We start from the raw sequence: 21,963 nt of genomic DNA, 5'->3' as shown, positions 1-21,963 counted from the left end.
AACCATTTCTTTGTAAAGATCTGTTCATGAAGCTGATACTATAAAAACATATATAAATAGTAAATGTCTTAAGCAGCCAGAGAAACTTCCCTATATTTTCAGGGGGGCTGCTATACTGAAAAACAGGACAAGAATGTTGTAACAAATTTATCTCCAGATACTCAATAGAAGCTTTTAGGTTCAACAAGGAATTTTCTTCTCAGAGCCCAAATGCATGCAGGCACTGCTCACCTGCCTCTCTGAGATAATGTGTTGTTGAAAAAAATGAAACATGATGCACATCCATTGGCATTCCACGTCCCCAACTTCTTGTTCTTTGTAGAGAGGGAACAGATCGATTCACAGTTTGGTTTTGTTCTGAATAGGAAGACATGAGACTGGGAAACCCATGGGTCAGAAGGCCTATCTTTCTCACAGCTGATAAAAAAGAAATAAAGTTGTTTCTCCAGACAGTCCTAGTTTCCTCACTCAGGAACTCTTTATTTGTTAAAATCTCAAAAGAATTTGCTCCTGTCAGATTATCCGATGGGTGGTGTTAATTGGGTGGGGCACAATCTTTTAGTGGACATAAAGCTTTCCTAGGCACCCCTTCTTTACCACATGGTTTCTTAGGGCTTTGTTTATACCACAATATGAGTTCGGTCATCTGAGGTAATCTATTAAAATGGTCTGTAAAGGGAAAATGCATGAAGCTATGCAACTCCATACTCCCCAGAGCTACGTTTCTTATTCAAACTGGAGTTTTATTCCTCACCCCAGCTGTTCTGAAGCAAACAAAATACACCAGGAGATCCAGTCATATTCATTTTGGCCCCAGATGAGATGGGCCCTCCCATGTTCAGACTTCATCCTCTGATTGTGCCATCAAATAAATAATCCTCCATCATAATAATCTAGATATTACAGGAAGGCATAGCTCTCTCCCTGTCATACTAGGTGTTTTTTATTTTTATTTTAATGCAGCTACAGATATAGAGCTGTACACCAGTCAACTAAGTCCCCACTACAACCAAGATAAAAGGAACTTCTTAGTGAAGATAGCACTTCAGAGAGAACCTTTAACAGTCCTCCCTTATCTGGTGATCTCCAGGTACAGTAAACTACAATTCCTATTATCCTCAGCAGTGCTGGCTGCAAATGATGTCAAACATATGGACTGCACCAGGTTGGGGAGCGCCATCCTAGTGTTTTTAGTCTACTGGCAGTAATTTGGGGAGATCGCAGTCAAAACGCTTGCACTGCTCTTCTTAAATCTAGAATTACTTCTGCTATTTGTCAGTTTTGCCTTTCCTCCCAAATTACTTCATAATCCCTGGATTCTAATATTGCATTGGCTTATATTGAAAGAAAAAGAAAGGAAGGAAGGAAGGAAGGAAGGAAGGAAGGAAGGAAGGAAGGAAGGAAGAAAGAAAGAAAGAAAGAAAGAAAGAAAGAAAGAAAGAAAGAAAGAAAGAAAGAAAGAAAGAAAGAAAGGAAGTCCTTTACCAGGTTTTGCTTTACCAATTTCCTCTCTCCCTCTTAATCCCTGCCTCTCCCTTTTCCTTATTCTTAGAACATATACTTGTGGGCAGGCCTTTCTTTATTCTACACTACATGGTGCTCAGTAAGAGGGAAGCACTTGCCAAATAATTGAGCGAAATTTCTGTATCTCACAAAATGAAGTGAAAACATCAGCAATTAAATGGTTGCTGAACACAGAGGACTTAGCTTCCAGTCTTTAGAGTCCATAATTCTACTGAATGTTTACTTCACAGCAGTTGCATTGGCTTTTAAAGGGCGGAATAAGCAGCTTTGGATGGTGGCCCTGCTCTCTTTATTTCAGCCTGCCTAGATTTCTACCACCTGTGAAGACTAGATGGTAACATTTCTTTCCTGCACAAGATATTAAATTCTCAATTGTAATCTATTTCTGTAGAAGCCCATTAAAATAAGCCAAACATTACCAGCTGCAGCTCTCAAACTAATCCACTGTAGCCTTCCCCAGTCTGATTTCTTCACTATATTGGTCTATGATGCTCAATATTTCTATCAGCTTCAGGGAATTCTGGAAGGAATAGTCCCACTTCTGGACCGTTGGGGAAAGCCGTGTACAGACTTTGGGTGAACATGGTTTAAACAGTACCGTAGGCTGCTGCGCTACACATTTCTCTATACTGTCAGAATAACAGGGCTCATAAATTCATGTTAGAATTTGGATGTTAGTTGAGGCATAGGTTCAGAAAGAACGAACCGAACATTGTCAAAATGTATTTACGTTTTGGCTGTTTTTCTAATTAAGATTGTTAATTTAAGGATCCTGATTATGGACTTCACATGCAGAAAACTGATTTTAAATAACCTGCATCAAATACGGATAGATCAATGAAGTTAACAGATAGAAAACTGACGTTTATTTAAGCTTGTGGAGTCAGCAGGGGTTTTATTAGTTTAAATTAGCTTTTCTGCTGTTGCTCTGGACAACCAGGTTGCTCAGCACTATGTTCATATAGCAAGGAGTGAGAGGGATCAAATTAAATTATAGGAGTCCCAAAATAATGATATCATTTAAAAAATCCAATATAAAAATGTTGATTTGGCAGGATGGAGAACAAAGCCAAGACTAACAAAATGAAGTTCAACAAAGATTAAAGTTCTGCTTTAAGATAAAACAGATGAACAAGACAGGAAGCAGTGGCTCCTGGACTGATATCCATGCATGTGGAAAAGATTTCTAGGCTTTGAAGCTAAACAAGCTAAACAAGAATTAGCTAATGAAGTGGTCAGAAAGGCTAGAGCAAAGCTACACTGTATCCCCACAAGTAGAACTTTCAGATGAGGGGAAATAATGGTTCTACTCAATTCTTCTTTGGCCAATTGACCCTGAAGTACTGTGCCCCATTTGGGGCACCAAGGTTGAAGAATATCCAATGCATTTATTTATTTATTTATTTACTTACTTACTTTACATTATCTCCAGGTAGCACAGGTGGGATCATCCCTAATTTCTTCTTTCACATTCACAACTTTGTAGAGTAGAAATTATGACTGACCAAAAAAAAATCACCTAGCGAGCTACAGGGGAAAATGAGAGCTCGAAGTCTAATATGATAAGGGCCCTGCAGACTAAGAACCAGAAAGGGAGAAAATATCAGTATGTTTAGCCTGGAGAAAAGATTCTTCAATATTTGTCACATAAATGATAGGAAAAAAATGTTTTCTTGCACTCAAAAGGTCTGAACTTTAATCAGTTCAAATGATAAGGGAGAGCACCAGGGTAAACACCAGAAAGAATTTCTTGATCCAAAGCACTGTTTGTGGATGGATGGCTACCTATCAGAGTGCTGTAGAAGTAGACATCCTGGGCCGGCAAAACTTTGGACAAGATGACCTTTGAGGTCTCTTCCAACCCTCCAATCTGTCTGCTATACAGATGTGACTCACACATCACATTAACTTCTGATGTAGTTGGTTTGATTTTAGCTTCAGGCTTCATAGTTTATGGATCAGTGTGCAGTGAGAATCCTATTGATTAATGAACCAATGGTTAATAAACCAGGGAGCCTTGCAGAGCACATCTGGGACAGGAGAGAGGCAAAGGGATGTGCTCATGTGACACTGAATGTAGCTTTTGGTCTCTGGAGAGATCTTTGGGTAACAAATCTTCTGAAAGCAAATTCTGCGTTTCTACAGACAGTGTATCCCAATACATTTGGTGGGAAAGGAGGAGAGACTGTTTTTTAATAGCTATATTTGGGCTGTGAAACTCTCTATCCTGGAAAATATATCTAACAACAACTGTTCTTTTGCTGTCTTCACCACATCTGAACTAGCATGCTTTTATATATTGGGCAGGTTAAGTTTCTCTGCTATTTATCTATTGATTTCCTTTCATGCTTATTTTTAATGCTGTGCTTTTTGTTTTGCTTTATTTGTAAATAAGCACAAATAATAATAATAAAAAATTCATGACAATTATGGAATATCATTAATTACGTATACAAATTACAATGTATTGCAACTGTGTTGTGTTTTTCACACTATTCTTGATTATTGCTAATCTACCTTGTGTATCATCTAACTTCAGCGTTTCTTGATGGAAAGGCAGCTATACTGGGGGTGGCTGGTAGCGTAGAGTTCTCCCTACTGAATGTAAATTCTCTCACTTGGATTTTATATTTATTTATTATTTTAGTATTTTGGATATTGACTTTATATGTTGAGGTTTTAAAGGGGTAATTTTATTGTAAATCACCCAGAGTCCCCCTCTTTGGGCGGAGATGGGTGGTAATAGAAATTTGAATAATTAATAAATAAATAAATAAATACTTTCTGCTTGAACAATCATGAACGATCCCAAAAAATGAAAACCACTTCTAAGGGATGGATGACTTTGCCAATATTTGTGATTAGGTGAGATCGTAAGTATCACAGGGCATTGTCACACTGTAAAACCCCAACTTTTTTGGGGGGGGATAAAATGTGATCCAATTCTCTTCATCTTACCTTCTGAAAAAAAAAGGGCACAACTATAACAAAAAAAAGGGATGCAGGGGACAGACTATCTATAATTAGGGATTCCAGATTATTTAGTTTATAAAAGAATCCATGACTTATTTGCTTAAGAAATGCCTTTACATTTTTTAAAAATTACTTTGAATAAAAACACTATTTTTATAGCAGAGGTATAAAGGTATGGCCTCCAGATGTTACTGAACCACAATTCCATTACATCCTGCACCCCATTTGTCATCCTAGGCCCCCTGGTCCTTCCTCTCATGGGAGTACAGGAGTATGCAAGATTCTGAGGTTCAGAGATGTCTGCCCATTTATCAGAAATACTTCTGTGGCTTTCAGAAATATAAAATATAAACACACCTATTCTGGTTTTGGATTGGTAATTGTTGTTGTTTATTCGTTCAGTCGCTTCCGACTCTTCGTGACTTCATGGACCAGCCCAGGCCAGAGCTTCCTGTTGGTCGTCAACACCCCCAGCTCCTCCAGGGACGAATCCATCACCTCTAGAATATCATCCATCCACCTTGCCCTTGGTCAGCCCCTCTTCCTTTTGCCCTCCACTCTCCCTAGCATCAGCATCTTCTCCAGGGTGTCCTGTCTTCTCATTATGTGGCCAAAGTATTTCAGTTTTGCCTTTAATATCATTCCCTCAAGTGAGCAGTCTGGCTTGATTTCCTGGAGGATGGACTGGTTTGATCTTCTTGCAGTCCAAGGCACTCTCAGAATTTTCCTCCAACACCACAGTTCAAAAGCATCGATCTTCCTTCTCTCAGCCTTCCTTATGGTCCAGCTCTCGCAGCCATATGTTACTACGGGGAACACCATTGCTTTAACTGTGCGGACCTTTGTTGTCAGTGTGATGTCTCTGCTCTTAACTATTTTATCGAGATTTGTCATTGCTCTTCTCCCAAGGATTAAGCGTCTTCTGATTTCCTGACTGCAGTCAGCATCTGCAGTAATCTTCGCACCTAGAAATACAAAGTCTTTCACTGCTTCTACATTTTCTCCCTCTGTTTGCCAGTTATCAATCAAGCTGGTTGCCATAATCTTGGTTTTGTTGAGGTTTAGCTGCAAGCCAGCTTTTGCACTTTCTTCTTTCACCTTCATCATAAGGCTCCTCAGTTCCTCTTCACTTTCAGCCATCAAAGTGGTATCATCTGCATATCTGAGATTGTTAATGTTTCTTCCAGCGATTTTAAATCCAGCCTTGGATTCCTCAAGCCCAGCTTGTCACATGATGTGTTCTGCATACAAGTTGAATAGGTAGGGTGAGAGTATACAGCCCTGCCATACTCCTTTCCCAATCTTAAACCAGTCCGTTGTTCTGTGGTCTGTTCTTACTGTTACTACTTGGTCGTTCTACATATTCGTCAGGAGGCATACAAGATGACTTGGTATCCCCATAACACTAAGAACTTGCCATAATTTGTTATGGTCCACACAGTCAAAGGCTTTAGAATAGTCAATAAGAAATAGTTTTCTGAAACTCCCTGGCTTTTTCCATTATCCAGTGGATATTGGCAATCTGGTCCCTAGTTCGTCTGCCTTTTCTAAACCCAGCTTGTACATCTGGCAGTTCTCGCTCCATGAATTGCTGAAGTCTACCTTGCAGGGTCTTGATCATTACCTTACTGGCATGTGAAATGAGTGCCACTGTTCGATAGTTTGAACATTCTTTAGTGTTTCCCTTTTTTTGGTATGGGGATATAAGTTGATTTTTTCCAATCTGATGGCCATTCTTGTGTTTTCCAAATTTGCTGGCATATAGCATGCATTACCTTGACAGCATCATCTCGCAAGATTTTGAACAGTTCAGCTGGGATACCATTGTCTCCTGCTGCCTTGTTGCTAGTGATGCTTCTTAAGGCCCACTCAACCTCACTCTTCAGGATGTCTGGCTCTAGCTCATTGACCACACCATCAAAGCTATCCCGGATATTGTTATCCTTCCTATACAGGTCTTCTGTATATTCTTGCCACCTTTTCTTGATCTCTTCTTCTTCTGTTAGGTCCTTGCCATCTTTGTTTTTGATCATACCCATTTTGGCCTGGAATTTACCTCCAATGTTTCTAATTTTCTGGAAGAGGTCTCTTGTCCTTCCTATTCTATTGTCTTCTTCCACCTCTGTGCATTGCTTGTTTAAAAATAATTCCTTCTCTCTTCTGGCTAACCTCTGGAATTTTGCATTTAATTGGGCATATCTCCCCCTATCACTGTTGCCTTCTTTCTTGGGCTACTTCTAGTGTCTCAGCAGAGAGCCACTTTGCCTTCTTGGTTTTCTCTTTCTTTGGGATGTATTTTGTTGCCGCCTCCTGAACAATAGTTGCGAACTTCTGTCCATAGTTTTCCGGAACCCTATCTACTAAGTCCAGTCCCTTAAATCTATTCTTCACCTCCACTGCATATTCCTTAGGGATATTAGTGAGCTCATATCTAGCTGATCTGTGGGTCTTCCCTAATCTCTTTAGGTAAAGGTAAAGGTTTCCCTTGACGTAAAGTCCAGTCGTGTCCGACTCTAGGGGGCGGTGCTCATCTCCGTTTCAAAGCCTTGGAGCCGGCGTTGTCATAGACACTTCCGGGTCATGTGGCCAGCATGATTCACGGAACGCCGTTACCTTCCCGCCGAAGCGGTACCAATTAATCTACTCACATTTGCATGTTTTCGAACTGCTTGGTGTGCAGAAGCTGGGACGAGCAACGGGCGCTCACCCCGCCGCGCGGTTTCGAACCGCCGACCTTCCGATCGGCAGCTCAGCGGTTTAACCCGCAGCGCCACCGCGTCCCTTTAGTCTCTTTAGTCTGATCCTAAATTGTGCAAGAAGAAGTTCGTGATCTGAACTACAGTCAGCTCCAGGTCTTGTTTTTACCAACTGTATAGATGTCCGCCACCTTTGGCTGCAAAGGATGTAGTCAATCTGATTTCGGTGTTGTCCATCTGGGGAAGTCCATGTATAAAGCCGTCTCTTAGGTTGTTGGAAGAGAGTGTTTGTTATGCAGAGTGAGTTGTCTTGGCAAAATTCTATCAGCCTATGTCCTGCTTCGTTTTGTTCTCCCAGGCCATGCTTACCTGTAATTCCAGGTGTCATCTGACTGCCCACCTTAGCATTCCAGTCTCCTGTGATGAAAACAATGTCTCTTTTAGGCATATTGTCCAGTACGTGCTGCAGATCCTCATAGAACTGCTCTACTTCAGCTTCTTCAGCATCTGTGGTTGGGGCGTATATTTGGATCACTGTGATGTTAGATGGCTTGCCCTGAATTCGAATTGAGATCATTCTGTCGTTTTTTGGATTGTATCCAAGCACTGCTTTAGCCACTTTACTATTAATTATGAAGGCTACTCCATTTCTTCTGTGGTCCTCTTGTCCACAGTAGTAGATCTGGTGGTCATTTGATGTGAAGTGGCCCATTCCACTCCATTTCAGTTCACTGACGCCCAAAATGTCTATCTTTAATCTTGACATCTCACCAATAACCACATCCAATTTGCCCTGGCTCATAGATCTTACATTCCAGCTTCCAATGGTGTGTTGATCCTTAGAACATCGGATTCGCCGTTCACCACCAGCACCGTCGGCCGCTAGCCGTCCTTTCGGCTTTGAGCTAGCTGCGCCATCACGTCTGGGGCTAGTTGAACTCATCCTCTGTTCCTCCCCAGTAGCATTTTGACCTCCTTCCGACCTGGGGGTCTCATCTTCCAATGGTATACCGACATATCTCTGGTTGTACTGATCCATCTAGTTTTCACGGCAAGAATACTGGGGTGGGTTGCCATTACCTTCCCCAGGGATCGCATTTAGTCTGACCTCTCTGTCATGACCTTCCCGTCTTGGGTGGCCCTTCACGGTTTAGCTCATGGCATCATTCAGGTGCTCAAGCTCCAGCACCACGGCAAGGTAACAATCCTTTGCTGAAGTGGATTGGTAATACTTAACATTATATGTATGCCTCCATATACACCTTTGTATGCAAGAAAATTTTAAAAATCAGGAAAAAAAGCAAACTTTGGATGCCCTAATTACAGCCCTAAGTCATTTGATTTTCATGGTATAACATTTTTCTTAATAAGTAAGTGATACAGCACAGCCAGTTCCTACAGCCGATATGTCAGCAACACATGACTCCATGATGTCTTCCCCAAAAATTTGTACCAAGGCTGAGGGAAATTCTGAAGGCAACATTTTGATGATGAATCAACATGGCATACTGTAAACAGTGTATGGTTTGTAATATTTTTTATTGTTTTTCATGTTTTTTAAAAAGACTTTTCTTATAATGTTTTTGGTTATTTTGTTGTACTGTTTTTGCATTTTTAACTCTGTACTTCACTAAGAGTCACATATGTGAAATGGGCAGCTAAATAATTTTACCAAATTAAAAAAAAATAAACTACAGCACAGGTAGCTTTCATATGAATACTGTATGCTCTAAATTAGAATTCCCTGACAGGGAGCTTCAAAGATTTCACCCTATCTTCTCACACAAATGCAAGGGAGCACCATGCACAAGGATACTGGCTAGGTTCACACATTATTCTATGCCTCAATGGTTTTTTTTGTTTGTTCTATTTTGGTTTGGTGCCAAATAGCCATAGTTTATGTCTTAATACAATGTATATACCCAGCAGACTGTGGCTTAGTACAAACTAGGATCAAATAAACAATGGCTTAGTACAGCATTACTTCTGCAACTGAAATCTAGGTTTGCCTCTAGAACCAATATAAACAGAATACTGTACCTGTAATCCAGCTTTCCCCAATCTGATTCCTTTGGCTGTGAGCCTGGGAATGCTGGGAGTTGTAGTCCTAACACACCTGGAGAGCATTTGCCTTGACCACTTTTCTCAAAGAAAAGTCACAAGCATTGCAGCACAGAAAACCCCAGCTATAAAACTAACATTCTGCATAAACATACAGAGAGAGAGAGAATGGGCAATAGCATGGTTTTTGGAAACCCAATGAAGTCAGAAGAAAGGCAGTGGAGTTTTCTACATTCATAAACAGAACAAACGCAAACACATCAAACCCAATGGAAAAAAAAGAGAACGAGGACAGGCGTGCAAATACTCACTGGTAGCTATAATAATGGCCACTATATTACTGTCCATAGGAACAGTATTGGCAGGTGTGTAAGTCGGGACCTCGCTTAGCTGGGTCATCGCCGGAGTCCGCCGCCTTCGCCGCCTTCTCTTCCAGGTTGGCGGCTCCTCATGGAGGAACACCTGCCGGACCCGCGTCTCCTCAGATCAGTCCCAACTTGCCATTTCAACAACCCGGCCAGCTACAGCCCTTTCAGTCCGCCCCAGTTCCTTCTAGCTTCTTTTTCTCAGGTTGTTCCTCGGATAAGCGCAGCTCAGGAGCGGCTAGCTGCCACCCCCGCCTCTCCTATTGTGCCTGGTGATCCCGCTCGCCTCTCCTATTTGCATGCTCCGTTTCTGATAAGGGTATTTCTGGCACGCCGAGGGCCGGTTCCGGAGCAGGCCTGGTAGAAGAACATTTGGATCACCGCCGGAATAAGCGATTACTTTTTGTTCCCAGAGGTTATGTTGTCCCGAAGGCGACCGCGCCGGATTTCTTTCTTTCCGAGTCGGTTCGGTTGTCTTCTCCTTCCGCGAAGGAAAGCCACTGCCGATACTTTTCGGATTATAGCTTGGGTCTCACATTCCATAAGATCCGTTCACTGTAAATAAACAATTCGTTCGGATCCTGTCTATTTAACACATTTCGATTAAAATCACTCGAAATGCTTTAAACCTCCTGTACCTTGCCCTTGCCGTCCGGCGTTCCCAGCCAAGCAGCGAATCCTTTATAGGTGGAACAGAGTGCAGTGTTCACCAAAGGCTGGCATTTCAGAGGCCCAGACCTCGGGTAAGTATTACAAAAACACGCCCCCCCTCCCCGCTACCTTAGACTCTGGGATGTACGACTCCCGCGCCAGCTTCACGAAGCGATCTTAGCACTATCCCCTTCTTGCGCCTATCTTTTAGGCTTCGCTTTTGATTGGTTACTGGTTGAACGCTCTCTATCCCGATTGGTTGAAAGTGAGAATTGCTACATTCTCGGGATAGAACATAGTGTCGGCGGTCGTCATAGAAACTGTGGACTCGGAGTGTGGAAGCGAAAGAAACGCTGTTCCTCGCCCCCTCCTCCGGCAGTCCATTATCAATTTTTTTTTTAACGTGCAACGCAGTTTCTCCCTCCACCGGATTATTGTCTTCTGGCTGCCTAAAGTAACAAAGCCAAGCAGGGATACAAACTTTAACGGGACAGTTGGGAGAATGTTTTAGTAACTACAATTATCTTAGGGGAAGATGCTAAGTACTGTATTTGTAATATGTGGACTAATTGTTGTTGTTGTTGATTCGTTTAGTCGCTTCCGACTCTTCGTGACTTCATGGACCAGCCCACGCCAGAGCTTTCTGTCGGTCATCAACACCCCCAGCTCCCCCAGGGACGAGTCCGTCACCTCTAGAATATCATCCATCCACCTTGCCCTTGGTCGGCCCCTCTTCCTTTTGCCCTCCACTCTCCCTAGCATCAGCATCTTCTCCAGGGTGTCCTGTCTTCTCATTATGTGGCCAAAGTATTTCAGTTTTGCCTTTAATATCATTCCCTCAAGTGAGCAGTCTGGCTTGATTTCCTGGAGGATGGACTGGTTTGATCTTCTTGCAGTCCCAGGCACTCTCAGAATTTTCCTCCAACACCACAGTTCCAAAGCATCTATCTTCCTTTGTGGGCTAATTGCTACACGCTAAAACAGTGCTTCCCAAACTATTTCCTTCATTACCCAAAACTGCTTATCAGAAAGTCCTTTTTATCCAATATAGGTAAAACACTTTAAGTCAATTTAATGGTGACTTTGTGTTTTACTACCCAAAGAAAAACTACTTTTACCCAATTTTGGGTAATTTACCCAAGTTTGGGAAGCACTGCGCTAGGGAGTTTTATTAGAATGAGGAGGTATGGTATGGGGGCACGGGGAATATTTTTATTCAGCACTCATACCCAGAACATATTAAATGCACATCAAAGACATATTAGGTCTTTGATATGCATTAATTATGCAGCTCGTAACCGGTAACAACAGTTGTCATGTTATTACTGGTTACATGCCTAAGGTGGTTCCCAAATTTAAGATAGGAATTTTCCCAGCTCTACATTGTGATACCCAGAACCTGAACTTGCCATGTGCTCTGAGTTACAGCCTCTTCTGCAATGGTATATACTTCTTCAGGTCATCTATTCCTCATACTAAGGTAGCTTTGGGGGATAAAAAGGATAACTCTTAAGACAGAGCTGAGAGTTTGATAAACATATGAATTTTAAAAAGCTCCTTCTATGACTTCGGAGAGCCTTTATAAGAGTCTAAAAATATAGAAGTTTAAAATTAAATTGTCATTTTTATTACATTTAAACTAAAAACAAATAAATTTTCTCTTTTTGTCCAGATTCCAGATAATTCTTTACCCTTGCTTTGCCTGTCTTCTGAAATGCAGCTCTGGAACACCAACTCAAAATTTGCTCAGCCTTGCTCTGTGCTCCCAAAGAATGGGAATAACTTTTTGTCCATTTACAATAAAAACTCATTCTGGCCCAGCAAGCTGTTGGGGTGGTAGGCTTTGAGCTTTTAGGGAGAAGATGAAAATGGAAACTATGTAAGCAGTACCTGCAGTGCTGCATTCTTCATATTTGTTAGGCTATTAACTCCCATCATCTTCAGATATGTTAATTAGACTCATGAGATGACTAACAAAATGAGCTATAAGTAGAAATAAATTTAAAACACAAATCAATATGTTGGGTTCTTGGTGCTCTCTGAGCTTTGCTGTTTTCTTGCAGACATTCCATTACCAGGCAAGGTAACATCATCAGTGTGAGGGAGAGTGGGGCTTAGTTCTATGTGTCTACTGATGGCTGATTTGTCTGAATGCCAAGCTTCAGGAATTCCTGGCATTTTTGGATTCAACTTGATCTAAGATGTAAACAGTTCCCCAGTTGAAACTGTGGCTGGGTCTCTTCATGTGTTGTAAGATTACTAGACATCTGTATGTCAGTAGAAAAATTAAAAAATTGTATTTTTTAAATGGCAAGTAAATGAGATTTGTGTCAATAGACAAACCTCATTTACTTACCATTTAAAAAATACAGTCAAAAGCCTAAGAAGAAAACAAAGAGCCTAGAACACAACCCCCACCCCACCCCGCATCCAACACCCCGATAAGCAGGAAACAGCACTGGATAAAGAAGCAGGGAAGAAACAATACCTTAATCAAGAACCATCAAGGAGGAAACCACACCACCAAGTCTGGAAGGGCCAGCTACTATATATAAAAAGCCAGCAAACCCCACTCTCCCTCACAATGATGTTACCTAGCCTAGTAATTAAACATCTTCAAGAAAACAACCAAGCTAAGAGAGCACCAAGAACCCAACTGTTCAACCCCAAGCTACAGTACATACAGTATATTCCCTTCTATTGGAACAAGTCAATATTACAGTATTAATATAAGGTTTAACCAAAGCAGAAGAGTGCTTTGATACTCTCTGAAGAGGATCGTTGGGACTAAATGCAACTCCTGAGGGCATATGCTCCATAGCTGGGAAGTGATTCAGGATAAAGACCCTTCCGGTGTTCCTGACAGTTGGTCATCGACAGAGGCACATTTAAAAGGGTCTCTCCTTCAGGTCTTAAATCTCTGGGGAATTTCAGAAGGACAGAGGTGGTCCCTGAGATAATCAGGCCCCAAGCTATTTAGGGCTGTAAATATATTCTGTTCTCTGACTTGAGTTGTCTGGGTATACTTAATCAATTCACCTGATAGGACTAATGAATATTCATAGCCTACATCAGGGTTGCAGATAATGAATAGCTGAACAGATTCTCCAGTATAATATATTGCTAAAATCATCTTAACCAAAATTAGAACTTTGTCAGATTGAAAATTGCTGATTTGGAACAAAGTCATTGCAGATATATTTAACTGATACACAAAGAGATGATTATTTGATAGACAGATGGATAGTTAGATAGCAATGGTTTAAATTTGCTTCCATCAGCAAAAGTCTGGCAGGTCAACATTTGCTCTGGGAGTCTGGAAATGTAGATAGCTCTAGATGCGTAACAGCCTACATGCTAACTTCTTTCATCTTCCCTCATGATGATGCTTTCCATTCAGGAAAAATTGTTCTGGTAATATGTATCCAGGAAAATGATCTGCTGGCTGTTAAGAGAAGTAAAACCTCCTTTGGCTGCAACATGTTTTCTTGTGATAATACAAATGTGGTTTGCTGCTGCCTTCTTCTGGAATGTTTCTCTGAGTTTCTAGTCTGCTCAACAGGCATGACCCAAGTACTAGTACTAGTAGCTTATGAGTCCAAACAGGGTTGTTAAGGTTCAGCACCTGAAACTTACTCAGTAAATCAAATGTTTATTGAGTACTCGGAACATTATAAATGTCTTCAGATCTGTTTATTTTACAGGAAAAAAAACTTTCCAGAATCTTCAGTAAAACAGTAAGAAATGTTAATTTAGAAGACCACAGAGATGGGAAAGGGCAGCTCCCTAGCACAAAATACTGGAGAATTTTTTAGATGGATGATATTTATTGGACAGGGAAGAAGGAACATTGTGAACATTTTCTAGACCTTATTCTTAGCAAGCAAATCTAGTTTGCATATTGAAGTGAGTTAATACTACATCTTGGTGTTTCCTGTTCTTTGCTTGTACTCGAGAAGCCTAATACAAAGCATAAAAACAGGCTGGCAAAGGCAAACAAACCTCCATTCATTTGCTTTATAAAGAAAAGATTGCACTGGCTAGGACAGGAATGCTAATTATAGAAAACTGCCCCGTTTGTATAAACCTGCTTTCCCCAAACTCCGACATGTATGTTGAACTACTACTGTAGATTAGCACACCCACATAAATTATTATCTACCTCATCCAAAGGCACAAGACTGGGGAGGGTTGGCTTCAACTACTCTGAGCTTAACAGATCAAAGGTCCAGCTCCATTTGGTCTCAGTGTTGTCAACGTCAGAAGCATTCTGATATAGGGGGGGAAAGGTTGCAGCAATACTGTCAGGGTCAGTCTCGCTTCGCAATAAAACACAGACTCACTTAATGGGTATTAAGGATTTCTGGTTTATTGGAATGGTGGCTGACAGAACGAAAAATGGGAACGGGGGTGTGTGGTGTGGAGGTGCCCATTTTATACCCTCTTTTAGGGCCCCGGGCTCCTCCACCCTCTATTGTCCCAATCCCTCTTGATGGGATCCTTGATGGCTGCATGGGCATTTTCCCGGTGTCTTCTCTTGTCCTCTCGATCCTGGTGTGTCCTCCAGGGCACCAGGTGCGGCTTATCTCTGCTCATCCGATGTCCTTCTTTTCAGCTGTATATGGGTCCATGGGTGTGGGTGCTTTGGGTGCTTGTTTTAATCCCTGTTTTAATTATCTTCTTCCTCTATTCCTTGATGATCATGATCTACGTTGTGAGGCTCTTTGTGCCTTGCAACGAGGTCATGACATGCTGCCCCCCGAAGATGTCTTTTAGGGTGCTGGTTTCTCTGGGTATGCCTCGTGGAATTGTCTAGCTAGTTGTCTTGCCATGACATGTTGTGCCTGGACCCACTCTGGGTGTGGGAAATGTTTCCATTTAACGAGGTATTGCAGCTTACCTCTTTGCTTTCTTGAGTCCAGTATCTCTTGTACTTCAAAATGTTGTTGGTTGTCTATCATTATGGGTGGGGGCAGAGGTTCTTCCGTATGCCATTTGGATGTGCTTGTTGGTTTCAGTAGTGCACAGTGGAATACTGGGTGGACCCATCTCAAGTTGTGGGGCAGTTCCAGTTTGAAAGTAACTGGGTTGATTACCTGTGTGATTTTGAAGAGTCCGATGAATTTCAGTGCCAGTTTCTTCGAGGGTTGTGAGGTTTTTATGAACTTAGTGGAGAGGTAGACCCTATCTCCCACTTTGTAGTTCGGTGCCTCTGCCCTGTGGTTGTCCGCATATTTTTTGTACGTGGTTTGTGCGTCTGCTAGGGCCGTTTGGATGATTGGCCAGGTTGTTGCCAGCTGTGCCACCCAGTCGTCTGGTGAGCAGGGCGGGGTCTCTGGTTGCGGCAGTTCTGGTATCGGTACAAAGTCCCTTCCATAGACCACCTTAAATGGGGTGTGGCCAGTGCTCTGGTGTACCGCATTATTATAGGCTACCTCTGCAAAAGGTAGTAGGTCTACCCAGTTGTCCTGTTGGTAGTTTATGAATGCCCTCAGGAACTGTTCAAGTGTTGAGTTTAGGATCTCTGTAGATCCGTCCATGTGTGGATGCCACGCAGTGGACAGTGCTTGCTTAGTCCCGATTAGTTTTAAAAATTCCCGCCAAAACTTTGACGTGAACTGTGTGCCTCTGTCGGTCACCAACCTGCAGGGGGCGCCGTGGATCCTGTATATATGTGTTAGGAACAAGTGTGCCAGTTGTTGTGCGGAGGGGATGGTTGCACACGGGATGAAGTGTGCCTGCTTTGAGAAATAGTCTTTTACCACCCATATCACTGTTTTCCTTTGGCTGGGTGGGAGGTCCACAATAAAATCCATGGAAATTTCTTCCCATGGGCGGGAGGGGCTGGCTACTGGCTGTAGCAGCCCTTGGGGTTTCCCTCCTTTCCGTTTGGTGGTGGCACATGTTGGGCAGTTGGCCACATAGTCTTTCATGTCTTTTCTCAGGTTTGGCCACCAAAATTGCCTCCTCGTTAGGTGAAGGGTTTTTACGAACCCAAAATGTCCTGCAGTCTTGTCATCGTGCGATCTGTGTAAGATTTCCCCCCGCAGTGATTCTGGCACATACAAGGCTTTCTCTTTCCAGGCGATGCTGTCCTTGACAGATACATGGTGTCGGTTGTTTTGCAACCATGTATCTGTTTGTAGTGCTTTTGTGAGTCTTTGTTGCCAGTTTGGTGAAATTGAACGCCAGCTCCGATCGTTCCTTGTCGTTCGTGCTGGCGTGCGCTGATTCCTTGTTTGGCTGCGCGTGACAGCTGGGCAGCCCAGCTGTTTCTCGGTCCATACTGTCCCCACAATGTCGGAGGCTTGCGTGTCGTCCTGTGGCCATCGGGAGAGGGCATCCGCCAGGAAGTTCTTCTTGCCTGGTATGAACTTCAGCGTGAAATTGAACCGGCTGAAGAACTGAGCCCAACGCACCTGCTTCGGGCTGAGCCGTTTTGGTGTGCTGAGTGCCTCCAGGTTCTTGTGGTCCGTCCAGACCTCGAAGGGGCAGGTGGCCCCTTCCAGCAGGTGCCTCCACGTTTCCAGAGCTGTCTTTACTGCGAACGCCTCCTTTTCCCATACATGCCATCTCCGCTCTGTTTCGGAGAATTTGTGGGAAAGGTAGGCACAGGGTTTTAGGTGGTTGTCGGAGTCCTTTTGAAGCAGGATGGCTTCAATGGAAAAGTCGGAGGCATCTGCCTGCACCACAAAAGGCTTGGTGGGGTCGGGGTGTTGTAGCACTGGCTCAGCTGTAGAGGTTTTTTAGTCTCTCGAATGCCATTTGACAATCAGCTGTCCAGTTTAGTAGCGCCCCCAGGTTTCTTGATTTGCACGTGTCCCCCAAGCCCTTAGTCTTAAGTCGGTTAGTTAGGGGTAAAATAATCTCTGCCACCCTTGGGGTGAACCCCCTGTAAAAATTGGTGAATCCGAGGAGGCTTTGGAGTTGTCTCCTCGTGCGTGGGTGCTCCCACGCCAGTATGGCTTGGACCTTGCTTGGGTCCATTTCTATTCCTTTAGCTGAAATCCTATACCCTAGATAGTCAATTTGTTTCTTGTGAAACTCGCACTTGGAGAGCTTGGCAAACAGCTCTGCCTTGCAGAGTTTCCTGAGCACTTCTTTTACCAAGCGTTCGTGCTCACGTTCCGTTTCCATGTAGATTAATACATTGTTGAGGTAAACCAAACCCCCCTTAAAAAGGTGGTCACGCAGGACCTCATTAACTGCATGAATACCCCCGGTGCTCCTGCCAGTCCGAATGGGAGCACCTTATATTGAAACGCCCTCAATGGGCAGTTGAAAGCAGTTTTCCACTCATCCCCCTCCCGTATCCGTATACGGTAATAGGCTTCCCTTATGTCCAGTTTAGAGAATACCTTACCCTTTGCCAGGTGGGACAAGATGTCCTTTATTAAGGGTAGGGGGTATTTATTTGAAATGCTTGCTGCGTTTAATCCGTGGTAATCTGTACAGAGCCGCAGTGACCCGTCCTTTTTCTCACGAAAGAGGACTGGCACTCCCACTGGAGAGTTTGCAGGCTCGATAAAACCTCTTGCCAAGTTTTTGTCCACAAAGTCTCTTAATGCTGCCAGCTCCCGCTGGGTCATGGCATATATTTTGGGTTTGGGTAGGGGTGTCCCCAGGACCAGTTCAATGGTACAGTCCATTTTCCTGTGGGGGGGGGGGAGTTTGTCCGCCTCTTTCTCGCCAAAGACGTTGGCGAAGTCCGCGTATTTGGTTGGCAGTCCCTCTGGTAGTGCCGTCTCTGTGCTCTGCAGTCGTTGTCGCCCCCCCCATGGCCGCTCGGGGGACCCTGTTCCCTGAAGGTGCTTGATAACACCCGTCAGCAAACTTAATCTCTCTGGTTTTCCAGTTGATGACTGGGTTTTGCTGCACGAGCCATGGGATCCCTAGTATGAGTAGGGGTTGCCCCACCGGTGCCACGATGAAAGCCAATTTTTCCTTGTGGCTGCTGAGCCTTAGCGCGGTTTCTCCGGTGTATTGGGTGACCGGGCCCCCTCCCGCTGCAGATCCGTTGAGCTGCGTGAACACCAAATGGTGCTGAAGTGGATAGCAGCGGAGGTTAAGCGCGGCTGCCAGGTCTGGGTACATTAGGCTTTTGGAGCAGCCAGAGTCAATTAGTGCCCAGACCTTTTCAGTCTTATCCCCATGGGTGAGGGTGGCACGGACATAGAGGGTGGGGCATTCCTCACTCACCCCTTTGTCGTTGCGCCTGTCACAGTTCTCCACCTGTCCTTCGGCGCCCCTTAGGCCAGGTGGTTGTCGTTTCCCGTCGGCTCGTCGGGATTGCTTCCCTCCTCCTCTGAGCTGTAGGGGAAGTGTCTGGCTCGGTACTCCCCCTTCGCTGCTGGTCAGTTTCTTGGCGCTGGGGTTGGTGCGGTTGGTGCCCTCCTCGTGCTCTCTCTGGGTGTCGCTTTGGGGCATGCTGCTGCCTTATGGTCTTCCTTGCCGCATGTGAAGCACTGCCCTTTGGCGAAGCGCCGGTCCCATTCCTCCTTCCATGGTTGGGGTCTCGCCTTCCCCTGCCTTGCAGCTGTGCGTGGGGGTCTCGCTGCCTCCGTCTGCTGCGCTTCCTTCTTGGCGTGGAGGAACGTGTCGTGGGCGTCCTCCGCTTCCCCCGCCAGCCGGATCCATTCAGTCAGGGAGTTGGGATTGTTGCGGCAGAGTGCCCACCGGAGAACGTTTAAGTTAAGTCCTTGTTTGAATTTCTCAATCAGAGTTGATTGAGACCAGGTGTCCACTTTTCCAGCTAGGGCTTGAAACTCCATGGCATACTCTGCCACGGAGTGCTGGCTTTGTCTGAGTGTTTTCAGCACCCTTTTAGCTCTTTCTTGCTCCAGGGGGTCCCTGAAATGCAGTTCCAGCGCCTGCAGGAATTCTGTGCTGTCCTGCAGTGCCCGGGTGCCTGGTTGGCACAGCTGGACGTACCAATCGGCGGCCCGACCTTTTAGCTTTATGGCCAGGGCATTCACTTTGCCCCTTTCAGTTCTGAAGCAGGGACCCCATTCCTCGAGGTAATACCTCGCATTCGTTAGGAAAAATGAGAGTTTGGAGGGGTCCCCGTCAAACTTCATGCCAAAGTCCTTGGCAGCCATTCTGGTTTGGCTCCCGGTCCCCTCTGGGCTGTGCAGCGTGCTCCACGGGGGCTGATGCGGGTCGGATTGTCTCCAGTCCTCTTGCGGTATCCGTGTCTCTCTCTGGGTCTCCTCGCAAGTCAGTCGACCCGTCGCCCGGGTGGGGGGGCGGGATGTTCTCCATCAGGTGGGCTCCTGGAGCCGGGCTCCGCTGTCGCCGCCGCCATACGGCGGGTCATCCCTCCGCCTCTCGTCCGGGTGCGCCTCCAGTCGTCGGGTGGGCTCCTGGGATCGGGCTCCGCCGCCGCCGCCGAGGTCGTCCCGCTGTCTCTCGTCCGGGTGCGCCTCCGATCGCCGGGTGGGCTCCTGGGATCGGGCTCCACCGTAGTCGCCACTGTCCGCTCGGTATCCACTCCGTCTCTCATCCAGGTGTGCCTCCGGTTGTCGGGTGGGCTCCTTGGGCCGGGCTCCATCGCCGCCACCACCGCGCTCGCCCCGTCTCTCATTCGGGTGTGCCTCCACGCTGCCACCGCGGGGTCCCTGCGCTGCCGTCAGCTGTTGTAGCATCAGCCGTATTGCCTGCACCCCCTCCTCCAGCGCGTCGAGCCTCGCCGTCTGCGGACTCCCACTGGTGCGCTCGCCATTCTGCTTGCCCTCGCCGTTGGCCGTCGTGGAGGACAGACCTTCCCTTGGTCCCTCCGGGGTGCCAGGTGCTCCCTCGGCTCCGTGCGCCCTGGGTGGCGGTTCGTCTTGCGCTTCCTCCGGGGTCGCCTGTGAGAGGATCCCCTCATCTCGCCCCTGGTGGCCCGTGGGTTCCGGGGCGCCGGGGTGGTTCCCTCCCCCTCCGCTTCCCCTGAGCTGGATCCCATACTTACCGGGGCATTACACCGCCCGGACCTCAGCCACATCCCGCCCGAGGGGAGCGGGGCTTCGTCGCCAGGTGCCGGGGGGTTGCGCTGCCTCGCTCTGTGAGTTTTCATACCTAGCTGGGTCCCTCACACGCTTGTTGGATAGGTGCTAGGTAAAAAAATTTTTTGGGGTTCCCGTTTTTATGTCAGGGTCAGTCTCGCTTCGCAATAAAACACAGACTCACTTAATGGGTATTAAGGATTTCTGGTTTATTGGAATGGTGGCTGACAGAACAAAAAACGGGAACGGGGTGTGTGGTGTGGAGGTGCCCATTTTATACCCTCTTGTATGGCCCTGGGCTCCTCCACCCTCTATTGTCCCAATCCCTCTTGATGGGATCCTTGATCGCTGCATGGGCGTTTTCCCGGTGTCTTCTCTTGTCCTCTCGATCCTGGTGTGTCCTCCAGGGTACCAGGTGCGGCTTATCTCGGCTTATCCGATGTCCTTCTTTTCAGCTGTATATGGGTCCATGGGTGTGGGTGCTTTGGGTGCTTGTTTTAATCCCTGTTTTAATTATCTTCTTCCTCTATTCCTTGATGATCATGATCTACGTTGTGAGGCTCTTTGTGCCTTGCAACGAGGTCATGACAAATACTGAGATAACAAAGATAGGGATGCTCACCATGACTAGCACACAGCTGGCAGGAGAACGAAGTTTACAGGACCTACAGAGGCACGCAGCTCAAGAGGGCAGGAGATGGTGGCTTGAAAGAGAGAGTTGGGCCTACTAGATAGGAGGTGCAAACAGGGAAGGAAAAGGTCTATTTACATTCTGGTAGTGAACTAGTCAATTCTTTGATGTGGCATATTAGGATCTGATTTGCTAGCTGAACCGTGATTTCTCAATGCAGTGGATACTGTTAATGTTTTCTACTACAGATTAAGGTTACTATGGTAACTAATCATTTTGGCCGGGTGAAAAGGTTGAATTCAACTGTCCCCTTTTCGAATGTTAATTTTTTGCACCTGGGGGGAACAACTTGCCTGGACTTTCGTTTCTGTTTCCCTTCTGTGTAGGCATGTAGCTGCTCTCACTGAGAGCCTGCAAGAATGCAGAAGCTTTTAAATATGTTTTGCTTTCTGTAAATAAAATTATTTTTATAGAAATGCCTGGTGTGTGACTTTTCTGATCTCTCCTGGGCCAAAGGCTTTCCCAGCAATCTGCCAACAGGTTATGTGCCCAGTAAACAGCCCAGTAAAACCCAGAGAGAATAGAGAGATCAGCTCCACAACTCATGCACAATTTAAAGGCAGGTAGCAAAGACCTGTGAAGATTTTCTTTGGAGCCGCCTGGAGATTTTCCAGCAACTGCTGGTCTACAGGACAAAGAAGCCAGCTGAGGTGATTTGCAAAAGAAGGAAGAAGCCATGGCTATCTCCCAGCCCTCAGTGATGCCTCTGGAGCGCCTATCAGAGACCAAGTATTTGAATTGGGCCCTGAAGATGGAGATGTATCTTCGCAGAGAGAATCTTTGGCTGCCAATTGGTGAGCAAACCCCCCAAAATCCCAGTGCTGAATGGCTGAGACAGGATGAGCGGGCTAGAGCTACCATTATCCTTGGAGTTGAGGACAATCAGCTAGTCCACGTGCGAGGTATGCAGTCTGCAAAGCAACTTTGGGATGCTTTGAGAGACTTGTATGTAAAGGCAACAGCAGGGAGTAAAGTTACCCTGACGAAAAAGCTGTACAAAGCCTACCTTGCAGAAG

The 21,963-nt window shown here is 45.3% G+C and overlaps 1 protein-coding gene and 1 long non-coding RNA gene across 4 annotated transcripts in view; both read right to left on the bottom strand.

Annotated features, from left to right (window-relative positions):
• LOC134490302 (uncharacterized) overlaps positions 1-9,962 on the bottom strand; it is a 28,508-nt gene extending 18,546 nt beyond the window's left edge. For both annotated transcript variants that reach the window (XM_063293234.1, XM_063293235.1), the window contains exon 1: positions 9,566-9,962. In XM_063293234.1, coding sequence (XP_063149304.1) covers positions 9,566-9,653 — 88 coding nt within the window. In that variant the 5' untranslated portion in view covers positions 9,654-9,962. The remainder of the gene's footprint in view (positions 1-9,565) is intronic.
• The window catches only part of LOC134490307 (uncharacterized), a 105,966-nt gene that overhangs the window by 31,478 nt on the left and 52,525 nt on the right, over positions 1-21,963 (bottom strand). The window lies entirely within an intron of this gene.

Source organism: Candoia aspera, chromosome 2 (assembly GCF_035149785.1).
Source record: "Candoia aspera isolate rCanAsp1 chromosome 2, rCanAsp1.hap2, whole genome shotgun sequence".
Classification (NCBI taxonomy): Eukaryota; Metazoa; Chordata; class Lepidosauria; order Squamata; family Boidae; genus Candoia; species Candoia aspera.
This window is presented reverse-complemented; position numbering and strand designations above follow the sequence as displayed.